The sequence below is a fragment of the Crotalus tigris genome, unplaced genomic scaffold (genome assembly GCF_016545835.1).
Source record: "Crotalus tigris isolate CLP2741 ecotype Arizona unplaced genomic scaffold, ASM1654583v1 scf7180000023713.2527936, whole genome shotgun sequence".
NCBI lineage: Eukaryota > Metazoa > Chordata > Lepidosauria > Squamata > Viperidae > Crotalus > Crotalus tigris.
In genome coordinates this window covers 1,618,605-1,631,822 of record NW_024100135.1, presented here as the reverse complement: position 1 = coordinate 1,631,822, position 13,218 = coordinate 1,618,605, and the positions used below count along the sequence as shown (strand labels likewise).

The following is a 13,218-nucleotide window of genomic DNA, read 5'->3' as shown; positions in this document are numbered from 1 at the left end:
GAAGAGGGATTTGCAGGATACTTGCCTTGCTTCATTGCTATTTGAAAGACTGTGTAACTACTAATTCTCTGGGACTAGAGAATTGAAAAAAATTAGGCAAGAAAAAACAAATGCACAGATGTAGAACAGGTGGTACCTGGGTCAATAGCAGTAACTATGATAAGGATCATGAAGTCCTAGTGGACAATTACTTAAATATGAGCCAGCAGTGTGCTGCAGCTGCCAAAAAAGCCAACGCAATCCTATCATAGAGTGATAGAATCAAGATCATATGGTTGGTACTACTTTATAATGCCTTGGGTAAGACCACACTTGGAATACTGCATTCAGTTTTGGTCACCACGATATAAAGAAGATGTTGAGACTCTAGGCTAAAACATATAAAGAACAGTTGCTGGAGTTGGGTATATCTATTTTAATTAAAAGAAGGACTAAGGATGACATGATAACAGTGTTCCAATACCTGAAGAGCTGCCACAAAGAAGAGGGGGTCAACCAGTGGTGGGATTCAGCCAATTTTCACCATTTCGGCAGAACCAGTAGCTAATGTTTTATTGCCCAGGCCCAGAATGGACTTCCGGAAGTGGTATCCACATAGAGAACCAGTTGTTCACATATTTGAATCCCACCACTGGGGTCAACCTATTTTTCAAAGCACCTGAAGGTAGAACAAGAAGCAATGGGTTAAACTTAGAACTAATCAAGGAGAAAACCAACCTAGAACTAAGGAGAAATTTCCTGACAGAACATTTAATCAGTGGACTGGCTTGCCTTCAGAAGTTGTAGGTGCTCCACCACTGGAGGTTTTAAGAAGAGATTGGACAACAACTTGTCTGAAATGGTATAGGGTCTCCTGCCTGAGTAGGGGGTTGGACTAGAAGATTTCCAAGGTCCCTTCCAACTCTGTTATTTTGTTAGCACATTTTGGATCTTTTGGCAGCCAGCGGTTTCAAGAATGATGGTTTCATTGTATCTATATGTGCATATGTGTACTCTATCTGTGACCAGTCTGTTTGTTTTCTTTCAGTCTGCAAACTTTTAAGTTGTTCTGAGTTACTTCAATCATTTGATTCAAAAGTTGGCTACGTGTAGATACTACAAAATAAGTTCTATTGGTGATCCTGCAAGGCTGCCATCAGAGATCTTTTGGCTGCTGACCCAAAAAAAAGATTTTATTGATTGCATTGCTCCATTTGCTAGCTGCTCTTCCAAGAAAGCTCATCTGCTGCTGAATTCCATGACCTTTTTTTTCTTTACTCAAGGCTTTTAGTTTTGATGTTACTGCTGTCTGTATTTTTTTGATCATTTAAAATTTCAGAGCCACTTCACAGAATCAAGAACTGGAAGGGGTTATATAGATCACTGAGTTCAACCCCTGCTCAGGATAGGAATTCAAATTAAGACATTCCTGGGAGATGTGTTTGGATTCACTTGAACACAACACTATCACTTCTTTTGGTAACTGACTCTTAATAGGAGGGATTTTTTCCCCAATGTAAAATTGGAACCAGTCTTCTTGTAATTGAAGTCTGTTTATCCATAGTTTGCACTCTGAAACAATAAAAACAGGTTTTGACTTCCTTCTGTAGTCCAGGTGTTGAAATGCTCTACCATGTCCTTCCTTCTCTTTTTTCACTGCTGAATATGCTAAGCTCCTTCAGTCTTCCTTCATAGAACTAGGGTTCCGATCTCCTGATCATCCTCAACACCAAAAGTTCCATTGTTCTGAACCTTTCTTAAAGGGGGTACCCAACTAGGCACAATATTTGAGGGGGGGGGGAATCTAATGAATGCCTCTATATAGAGAGAGGAATGATTCTTTCCTGTGATTGGAAATGACACCCCTTTTTTATTTAAAAAAAAATGCTGTGTTTTGCCAAACTCTGGAAGTTCACTGAATTGGAATATACAATACTAAATTTTAAACTATTCTTAAAATGGCACTTAAAATGTTCTTAATGTTTTTTAAAAAGTTTTTTTTCATTTCTGTGGAACTGTCAATTATAGTGCAAACAAGGCAAGTGAATATTGAAGGCAACCAGAAGACACATTTTTGGATTAGGAATCCTTAGTGTACCTCAAGGTCCCATGTCCATGAAGGTTTGCCTAAATGCTTCAGTGATACTGAAGAAGGAATGGGTAGGTGAGGCTAGCATTCTGAAAGGGAGTGGGTGGTGTAATCTTTGAGGGCTATATGTGTATAATGGTGTATTGCATTTCCAGTTCTACTAATGAGGTACGTAAATTTCACTTCATTATAGGAAATAAAACTTTTAAAGATCACTAAGAGCTTTAAAATCCCTTTTTGAGTTTAATTTTAGGAAGGATGGATGGTCAGCCATTGTTTTATCCGGCAAATAAAACTGTATTCTCTCAAGTAATCATTGATTTGATTATGCGCTATCAAGTTGTTTTTAACAGTTAGTGACCACAATGACAGATTTTGTTCCAAATGATTCATCCCTAATCTAGTGCACTCATCCTCACTATAACTAAGCCCATCTACTTTGTTGCTGGTCATCCTCTTCTCTTTCCTTCCACCTTTCCCAGCATTAGAGCCTTTTCCAGACATCTGGGTCTTTGCATATGTCCAAAGTAAGTTAATTTGAGCCTGGTCATTTGTACATTTAATGACAATGCTGGGTTGATTTGTTTGATGATGCATCAATTTGTTTTCTTGGCTGTTCACAATATTCTCGGAAGTCTTTTCCAACACCAAAATTCAACGTTGTCAATATTCTTCCTATCCTGCTTCCTAAAATTCAATATTTGCTTCCATATATTTTCTGTTGGGTTATATTTTCTGTTGGGTTTCTTGTAATTTTCTGTTATGCATTAACCCTCCGATATTACACACATGCTTCCAGGTTCGACTTATGATCACTCGTAGTCCTGGGACACATATATTCACCTTCATTCACTCGTTCACATACTCACAGCCCTGGAAAATTGCCATGCTGAAATCATTTTCAACTGAACACTGTGGCACAACTGGTTCTTTAGAATACACGGAGCAATACTTATTTGAGTTTTTCTATGCTCTGGTTGCTGACAGCTTTGAAGGTGAAAAATATGTAAGATACACCCAAAGTTTTCAGGAAGCAAAGTCTTTTTTGTCCAGTGAATCATACTTCATATGATCCGGAGACCAAATAGCATGTACCTGCCCTTTCACCCTGTCAGAAGATGATGAAACTGATAATTTAATGCACGTAGAGAGCACTGAACTGATTTGACCAAAGACAGAAAGCAAGACTTGTTTTGAAATTTAATGCTGAAATATATGTTCACTAGGATACATCAGTGTTTCTCAACCTCAAGTTTAAGATATGTGGACTTCATTTCCTAAGATTCCCCATCCAGCATATTAGATGGTGAATACTGGGAGTTGAGGTCCATACTTAATAAAGCTGCTGAGGTTGAGAAACACATGACAAATACATGATACAAGAGCAGAGATGTATGTTAGTGAGGGAGAAAGGCCAACATGGGGGAGGGGGAGAGAGAGATGATTTGGAAACTTGTTAGAGAAAGACACCACCTACACTTTAAGACATCTTTGCTGTGTGGGTGGAAGTTCTGAAATGAGTCTTCTCTAAAGGGTGGTTCTGGGGATACCTTTTATCATGAAGATAACAACAAAAGAAGGGAAACGAAATTCAGCAAAGACAATTGCTAAGGTTGCTTCAATCCTTCAAAGTCCCTTGTTTTATAGAAAAAGAAAAGGATTGTCTGCTCTTCCAAGCTCTAAGATTGAAAGTGGATTAGCCAAAGCAGACCAAATGATCAATTCATGTTTCCAATGCAAGCCAAAGACCAAATGGAACTTTTATTCTAGTCAATGATATTTTATAATTCACCAGCTGTTCCTGTTGTATTTTTTAAAAATATATTTGAACTATTTGGACACTTTGTCATACATCTGGTCTTGTTTACAACTTAATCAAGTCAGACTAGTTCAAAGCCCTGTAGGACATAACAAAGCCACATTTTAGGGTCTCTTCCCAGTTAGCAGCTTTTTCAGCCAATCTGATGTATGTACCTGTAGTGAAAAGTACACTTGGGCCACCATTCATACTTCACATGTCTTTTCCTCTACAATGATGAATGTTCACACAGGAAAACGTAAATCATAAAGCAAGCTCCAGAAGACATCCACCCTTTATTTAAGAGTTTTTCTGCATGATCACTTCCAGACAAAGAGCTGCATCACCAGGAATTTATTTATTAAGCTCAGACCCCCAACTCTTATTAGCTGCCATAAGATTCTTAGGCAGGCCTCTGCATCAGCTTGGATTTGCTGACTTTTAAGATGAAAAGTACAAAGTTAGAACCAGCTGGCCATGTCTTTTCCCAAAGTACTCCATTCCATCCCCCCTTGAAATAGGCTACATCCAGCTATTTTCAGGGAAGCCTCCTAAACACTGGAGATCCTTCACATTTGCTGATAATTACCCTTGTAATCTGTCCTGCAACTTTGGTTATATAAAAATCAGTTAATAATGAAGAGTTTGTTGATAATCATTTTGGCTCACTCTGTTTTAGCCCAGATTTCCTCTAAAAAGCTCAGTTTGATAAGCATGAGACCTTCTCAGAAAGATACCGTACTTTATGAGGTAGAATATGACCAAAGAGAATGACATTGGACTGATTATTGGTTTTACCAACCACAGTTTATTGAATATATTTCACATATACATTAAGATATAAACCATGTTTTACTAAACACAGTGTCTCAGTTTATGAAATCCTGGAACTGGGTGGAGCTGGGAGGGACCACATGTTGAGTAGCTCAATTCTCTTTAATGCGCAGGAAAATCGATTAAACCATCCTTGAGAGGTAGTTTGTCTAGTCTTAAAAACCAGAGGTAGAATGTTCTACTGTTATACAGATTTTACCATCAGGAAGTTTTCCCTTATATTCATATTCCTTATACGTACAGTAGATAGCTGCAACATATACTTATTATTCATGTGCTTCCCTAGGCCAAAGCCAAACAAAAGCTGAAGATCCAATATATGATTTTATGATATGAAAATTGACACATGCTTGCTAGGAACTTGGTCAGATGAAGTTGAGAATAATGTATGGAAAAAGAATATAATATGTTTTTGCCAGCTACCAAGAAGATACCTTTTAGCCAATCAGATTTATGGTCAGTCTTGGCATGGCTCACTTGGCACCCAGATGTTTTTTTATTAAATCTGAAAAAAACATTTATACAAAACAAAAGCCTAGGCTACAACCCTACACACCTGACTGCATTAAAGACTAACTGAGATTAATTGGTCTGATAATGTGTGGAAAAGCACCAAAGGCACGTAACAACTTCTACAAATCATAGTTTCATTAAAAAAAATGCTACTTCAATATCAAAAGGTAAAACATAGTAATATTGATTTAAATATATCAACATGTAGCATACTAGGTGTTTTATATTTTTTGAGTTATAGAGAAATATGCTCTATAAGTCTATAACATCTTAAAGGAAAAAAGCAAGAATTCAAATTATACTAAAGACATAGAACAGGCAAAGTGAGGGAGTGACCAAAATAAAGCAGGCAATCAGGACATGAGATTCTCCCTTGCTTTTATTAGACATCTATCTTTCCCTTTAATTTACCTTTTCTCTTCATTGATTCTGATGAGAAGGAAAAAAACCCTATGCCTGTTTGAGAACTGACATCATTTCCCCCCTGTTCTCGTAATGACTCTGGACATACCAAATCTGTGTAGATCCATAACTTCTCCCAGCACATCCATAGAATGCTCCCAGATTGCCTTTCTGGTCTCTTTTATACCACTCAATTAGAGAAGCTTGAATCTCTATAGTTTTAGGACAGTGTGCTTTTTTAAAGCAGAGAGTCAACTTTTCCCTTAAGGAGATCTAAAAATACCTGTGGCCCTTGTGATATCCCCTAGGCCTAGGAATTACAGAATTGCATCCTCAATACACACACACACACATATATACTGCTCAAAAAAATAAAGGGAACACATCCTATGAGAAATCCTATAGGATGTGTTCCCTTTATTTTTGTGAGCAGTATATATATATATATATATATATATTCAAAATTATCAGTCTATATATATATATAGACTATTGCAATTATGACAGTTAGTGTACAGGCTAAGGTACCAGGTTAGAAATTGGGAGAGCCTGAGTTCTGGTCCAAGCATAGGCATGAAGCCAGTTTGATAATCTTGGACCAAACACTCCTTCTTAGCTGACAAACTATACTGAAATCTTGCCAAGGAAACTTCAGGGACTTGTCCAGCCAGTCTCTAGGAGTCAACAATGAGGCACCTCTCCCACAAAATTGCTATTACAGGTAGTCATTGTTTTGTGACTGCCTCATTTAGCAACTATTCAGATAGAGTGCTGGTGAAAAAAATAACTATATGATCAGTCTTCATATTTCTGACCTTTACAGGTCTCTAAAACAAAGGAAAGCCAAGTCAGAAAAGCATAGTCACGATTGCATTAAGAAACAATTTCAGTTAACCATTGAGTTGATACGGTCCCAACTTTGGTCAATGAACAAGGACTATCTGTATAAGTGAATAAAAATGTGAGGTTATGTTTTAAAGTCCTTTGTTGACAGTAAATTCACCGAATGCAGTGAGGCTCCCTTTGAACAAACAGGTAAAGCATTGGAACAAAAACTGTATACTGTATTTTTTGATGGCTGTCATTCTGCAATAATAAATGTATTGATTTTAAGCCTGAAACACCATAACATTTACTTATTATTTTTATATTGCCTATTTATGGGCTGTTTTCCCCAGTGAGTGCCAGTTTGATGTAGTGGTTAAGGCATAAGACTAGAAATCAGGACACTGAGTTCTAGTCCTGCCTTAGAAACAAAGCCAGCTGGGTGTCCTCTGATTAGTCAGTTTCTTTTAGCTCTAGGAAGGACACAGTGGCAAACCACTTCTGAAAACCCTTGACAAGAAAACTGCAGGGACTTAGCCAGGCCCTCTTCAAAGATTGAACATGAATGGGGGGAAAAGTGCATTGCAAAATGTCAGCAAGCATCTTATATTTAATACAAAGGATTGATTTTTTGCTGCTTCTAATTTTAAACAGGCTAATTCACCCAGAGGGTGAAGTTTTTTAAATTTGTTAAGAAACAGGCACGGCATTTTATCTGTCTCTTGTGTGTGTGTATAAAAAATTACTATTTGTTTCCTTCTTCTGCAATAGTTCAATAAATTCAAATTTATTTAAGATAACAATAACAAAGCAATAGTAAAAAATATCAGGGGACCTTAGCAACAAAGAAATATTCCGTGGCATAGCTTAATAGCTGGAGTTCATTTAGTGCAAATCTATAAGTAATGACAAGGACGATGACTTTCTACATCCACATACAAATACATTAACATAGGAACTAAGGAAAGAACTAGAAAAAGCGCAAGACTAAACAAAGCCATCTTACATCTACACAAACGTGCGTACAGATGCAGTGTAAACATTTGCAAAGATCAGACATCGATTGTAGAGTGGTACAGTTCCTTTTTTTAACAGTTTACTTCCATATTTCGTTAAGCATTCAGTTAAACATTAGTTATATTTCCGATTCTCAGTTGAGCGGGCGAACCAAAGCCTGAATACAGTTCTACGGGACCGGGCATTAGAAAGACTGGTTCCCTTTTGCTTTCCTGCCACGTATATGGCAGTGTTCGCTTTACAACTGGAAGTGAAAATCGAGCGCCGCAAGCACCTTTTTTTCCTGCTGCCTTACGAAGGTATTCGGAGCTTTTAATAAACCAAAGGCTCAAGCTGTCCTCCTGATTGGCTGCTCTTCCTGGGACAAAGGCCAATCATAATAAGACTAGAGCGCCTGTGCGTCTGCGTGGGACGATTTGAATTTTTCTGAATGCTTCCTGCCAGTTACAATGGATGCCGTCTGCTCGGAGGCCACCATGGACCTCTCAATTCGCGCGCAGTGAGTAACTGGAAGGGCGAAGCGATCTCGCCTCCCACGGGTTTTTGGCCGAATGAATCTCTTCCATACTCGTTTTCATACTCCTGCGACGGTCAGCCAGGCTAGCAACATTTTGCCTCCCTAGTATTTTACGCAGACTCGAGGCAGGTTATAATTGTGATGGCGGCGAGGGAGTTATCTTTCTCATGGGAATTGCCCTCTGCAGGTTCATACGTGCTGTCTTTACATGCAGCATGCAAGTGAAAGGAAGTACTGAAGCACAGGGGATATACCGCAATTTCAGGATACAATATATATATGCAGCTATATAAACATGACATAAACTTTTTAAATATCTCCGTTCTTTCGTTTCGGTAAGATGAGCAGTGGTGGGAGCGCAACCCTGAACACATTTTTAGCTGAGGTACCAAGTTTTTGGTCATCCCTGGGGATAGTATTGCTTTGCTCTTCTTCTTAGTTGTGAGATAACGAGTTAGTTTGTTTTTTTGGGGGGGGGGGGAAGGAAGCCTGTAATAGTTTGGGTTTTGTTTACCTGGGCTTTGCCTTTTTTTCTTACTGTTATCTGTAGTTTCTTTTCCTGCAGTGCACACACACATAGAACATTATGGCATATAATAATTGTTTGCTTGTTAACATGTTAATATTGTCCTATTGAGCCAAAAGGTTATTTTAAGAAATAATATGTAATTTCATTTCAATAGCAACCTTGACTATAAAGTTGCCATTTGATTCTACATGGGGGGATTCTGATGTGGAAATAGATTTCACTAGTCACTAGTGGAAGTTGATTGATCAACTTCTTTTTTCAACTCCCTCATTTGAGGTTGTTTCTTTCTTTTTTGCTTTGGTCTTCATTACTTTCAAAGGAAGTGTACTGTTTTGTAGTCAGAAATCTTTTAGGAAATCGTAATTGAAGCTGGGTGTCTGTTATTTACGTAACTATGGCATTATTATCATTGACCAGGATTGTGTCTTTTCTTTTTCTGACTTTTGTATTTAACAGCCTGCTATGCAGGGTTTCTTTAATACAGCAGTTATGATCTAAAACAAATTTAAGGGGCTGCAATCTTATATGTACTTCAAGTCAGCTGTGCGCTGTGCAGCATATTGTACAGTATAGAAAAACTTAGATTTGGGCTGGTACATTCTGACATTGATAATAAATGCAACACCCCCACTCTACAGGAAATTTGTTTTAGAAGAGCCATTCACTGCAGATTAGCTTACTACCACTTTAGTTTCCTCTGTTTTTTTTAGAAGGATGAAAATAATTAGGTTTAATTATTCTGTGAAAAGGCTTGGTGATGGAGACAACCCTAAGTTTACTTAAATTGGAAATAAATCTTATGAAAGTAGTAGGTTATAGAGAGGGCTTTAAAAGTGCTTTATGGAAACTACACTTAAATTTTCACATATGCAACCATTCATCCTAAAACATGTCCTTTCTATCAGCAGAACTTTTACATGTATTTTATTACTTTTTAATTCATCATAAAAGGAAAAAGAAAACAAGCAGGTATAATCAATAAATATACACATAAAAAAAGAAAAATAGAAATAACTAAACCATAAAGAAAAGCACACACATACAAACACAAAGAAAGTTAATACTGTACGTATAAATATATATACAGAGATGCAAAAACCTAACCCCCTCAAATCCTGGTGTCTTATTTTCAAATAGCTCTTAGTATTTATTAGTTACTCACTCTTCTAAATAAAATTCATTCTAAATAAAATTCAGTCATTCATTCAGTTATTTTATGGCTCAGGATTTTATGTTCTTCTTTGTTTTTAGCTGTTTATAGTTGCTTTATAATTTTGTATTTTCTATATCTTTATATTGTTCACTTTTAGTAATTAAGTGGTGTATTCACTTCACATTGGTCTTGCTATATCGAAGTTTTAATTTTGTCTTATTTTTGTCCTGGACAACATAATTAAAGATTTGTTTTACTGTAGAGTAAACAGTAAAGCCAACCAGTTTCCATTGAGGGAAGTTAGCCCAGAGAAGGAAATATTAAAAAGGCAGAAAAATACATTTTTCTTCAAAAGGACTTTTTTTAAAACCAAACCTGGCCCCAAATCTATCTCTCTGCCCCAAGCAAGACTTTAGCCCCATACAAATGCCGATGTAAAACCATCAGAAAGTTGGAGCCAGAGCAATCAAGAAGACAAAGAGAAGATCTGCATACCCCACCCAAACTCTAGGAGTCATTAGCCCCATCACCTGGGAAGTAGGATATGATCATAGAATTTAACCACAGATATCAAGGCCTAGACAAACACTCAGAAACAGCCTCAAGGTTCATGCCACAGGAACAGGAAACTATTCCAAACAAGGCTAGAGAGGGTATAAAAAACCTACTGCCCATGTGCTCTCTCTCTCTTTTTCCTCTCTTCTGCTCCTTCCTGCAAGGACCATCTTTCTGCTTCTTCAATAAACTGTAACCTTCCCAAAGCAGTCTCCATGTTGCCTATTTATTCCCGGCTTGGATGAACCAGGATGAAGACTTACTTCTCACACCATAGTATGATATTGAGAAGAGTAATAAATGTGAAATTTGACATTGGCAAAATCATCATTAGTCAATTGAAAAAATAGCTTTATTTAGAACAGCTTACATCCTGTGATAATAGCTTTAACAACATATCCCAGGTCCTTGGGAGAGACTTGATAGGTGGACAAGAATGCCAAATTCAGTCTAAACCTCTGGTTGATTGTGCAGCCAATCATTATAATATATTAAACTTGCATGTTGCCTGACTGAATAACTCTGAGAGGCTCACAGCAATTAAGTAATTACAATCAAATCAATAAAATATAAAGAATACACATGCACACACATACATATATATAAAATCTCCATCATTTTCAAGGAGAACATAAGGAATTGCTTTGAAGTCCTAAACCTCATTGATAGGTCATCAGAGGAACTGTGGATTGAAAGTAAAGAATGGAAAGAGGCTGCTAAAGTGTGAAAAAAACAAGAAAGTAAAATGGATGTCAGAACAAAAGATGGAAATCACCAAGAAAAAAGAAGGCAAAGCCAATGAAGACAAAGATCTAGAAAGGAATTTAACAAAGAACTAGAGCTTTTAGAAGACACAAGCAGTATTACAGCAGCATCTGAAAAGACATCAGGGATGAAAACTGACATAGAAAAAAATCAGAAAAGACTTCCAAATAATCTCTGAATTCTGAAGGAGGTTCCAACCTCAATTTGGTATGCTAAAGAAAGCAACAGGCAGAGATAATCAGGAGTCTTATAGCACAAGGGTCCCCAACATCCTGGTCTGCGGACTGCTACCGGTCCAGGGTCCATTGGGAACTGAGCTGCGTAAGCAGCGGGCGAGCATGCAAAGCTTTATTTGTGCATGTATGGGATTAGATTGTGTGTGTGAAACCATCCCCTCTCCCCACCACTGCCTTTGCCTGTCCACAGAGCCAGAAAGGTTGGGGACTGCTGTTGTTGCATCTTTTCCATGTTGGAAGAAAAGTCTTCATCCTGGTTCATCCAAGCTGGGAATAAACATGGCAACTGCTTTGGGAAGAAGGTTGTAGTTTATTGGAGAGGAGAGCCAGACAGAAAGATGGCTCTGGCAGAAAAGAGAGGGAACACATGTAGGGAGTGGGTTTTTAATACCCTCTGAAGCCTTTTGTTTTGAGTTGTTTCCCGTTCCTGTGGCATGAACTTTGAACGGAGTCTGAGTGTGCTTTTCTGGGCCTTGGTATCTGTGGTTTAATCCTATTATGTCCCAAAGGTCATATTCTGCTTTCCTGGGGCTGGGCTAATGATTCTTAGAGTTTGAGTGGAGGTATGTAGATTTTAGGTCTTTGTCTTAATCTTCTAGCTCCAACTTTCCTGAATGGTCTGCATCTGCATTTCTGTAGAGCTGGTTTCTGCTTGGGGGAGGCAGACTTGGGGCTATTAAGAAAACTGGGCATGCTTTCCTGCCTCTTCAAGATCCTGAGGAAATATATTTTTTCTGCCCTTTTAATATTTCCTTCTCTGAGGGGCTGACTTCCCACATCCAATTATCCAATTTTGTTTAAAAATATAAGCTTTTGTGAGTTGTATTTCACTTCATCAGGTCCATAAAGTGGCTAGGTTAAGGATTTAAATTCAGTCAGGGAGAAGGAAGGTGAAATTAAATTAGAGTTTTTGGGTAAACCATAGCTCTGTGTTCACAGAAGAAAAATTATGCTTTTAAAGAAAAGAACACCACCCCATGTAGGACATTTCATAAAGTTATGGGAGTTCTTTGCTCCTCCTGCACTGGGTGCATTGAATATCTGCGGGCGAAGACATTATGAGAGAAGCTCTGTCTGGTTGCAAGTCCTAGGCCCTCTAGCACAGAGGTCACCAACCTTTTGGGCACCAGGGACCGGTTCTGTGGAGAGAGGTTTTTCCATGGACCGGAGTGTGCATGGTTTTGTGTGCTGCCTGCTTTGCTTGTTTGTGCAGACTGGTTGCTGGCATGCCGCGGCCCGGTACTGGTCCAAGGACCGGGAGTTGGAGACCCCAGCTCTAGCATAATAATGAGTCAAAATATCTAAGGGAACCCAAGAATGATTAAAAGCAAAAAGCATTATTTTGTTCTCAAGTGGCCTGCTGTGAGTTTAGATGTCAGTCCAATGGAACTACAGTAGAAAGAGCTGAAACCATAGTTGAGAGAAGAACCCATTAAATCTAAAATTTCTGAAGCAATTTGAACAACAAGAGCAGGACAAACTTCTAGTTGAGAAGAGTAGAATTCTTATGCAGAACTACAGAAAGCTCTTATGATTGCAATATTTGATTCAAAACAATGAAATATTTAGGTAGGGTACCAATAATTATGGTCATGCTAGTTTCATTTGCTTTATTATTTGTTGAATTTTATGCAAATTGGGATTTCTTAGGAAAAAGGTAAGGGACACCAATACTTTTGGCCTCATCTATATACAAGAGATAGCACTTGGTAGAGTAGCAGTGAAGACCTTAGAAAAGATACTCAGATGCCATAAAGGCTAAATCATACAGTCAGTAGTTTCTCCTATGATGGTCTATGGAAGCAAAAGTTGGAGTTCAAAGTAGCAGAATAGAAATAGTATTGACAGTTCTGAAATTTTGTGTTGGAGAAGACACCATAGCTAGCCAAAACAACAACAAAAAACGGATCATAGAACAAAGCAATCCAGAGCTCTCACTCAAGAAACAAATGACCAGGGCCAAATTATCATATTTTGGATGCATATATGAAAACCTATCTCTCTGA

The 13,218-nt window shown here is 38.0% G+C and overlaps 1 protein-coding gene across 3 annotated transcripts in view; it reads left to right on the top strand.

Moving 5' to 3' along the window:
* Nucleotides 1–7,663: 7,663 nt before the first annotated feature.
* BUB1 (BUB1 mitotic checkpoint serine/threonine kinase) overlaps nucleotides 7,664–13,218 on the top strand; it is a 39,444-nt gene continuing 33,889 nt past the window's right edge. Inside the window, exon 1 of one of the 3 annotated variants that reach the window (XM_039320896.1) lies at nucleotides 7,664–7,956. In XM_039320896.1, the coding sequence (XP_039176830.1) occupies nucleotides 7,907–7,956 (50 nt within the window). In that variant the 5' untranslated portion in view covers nucleotides 7,664–7,906. Of the gene's footprint in view, nucleotides 7,957–11,742; nucleotides 11,776–13,218 lie in introns of those variants that run through there. The other 2 variants (XM_039320894.1, XM_039320895.1) reach the window with 2 other exon arrangements.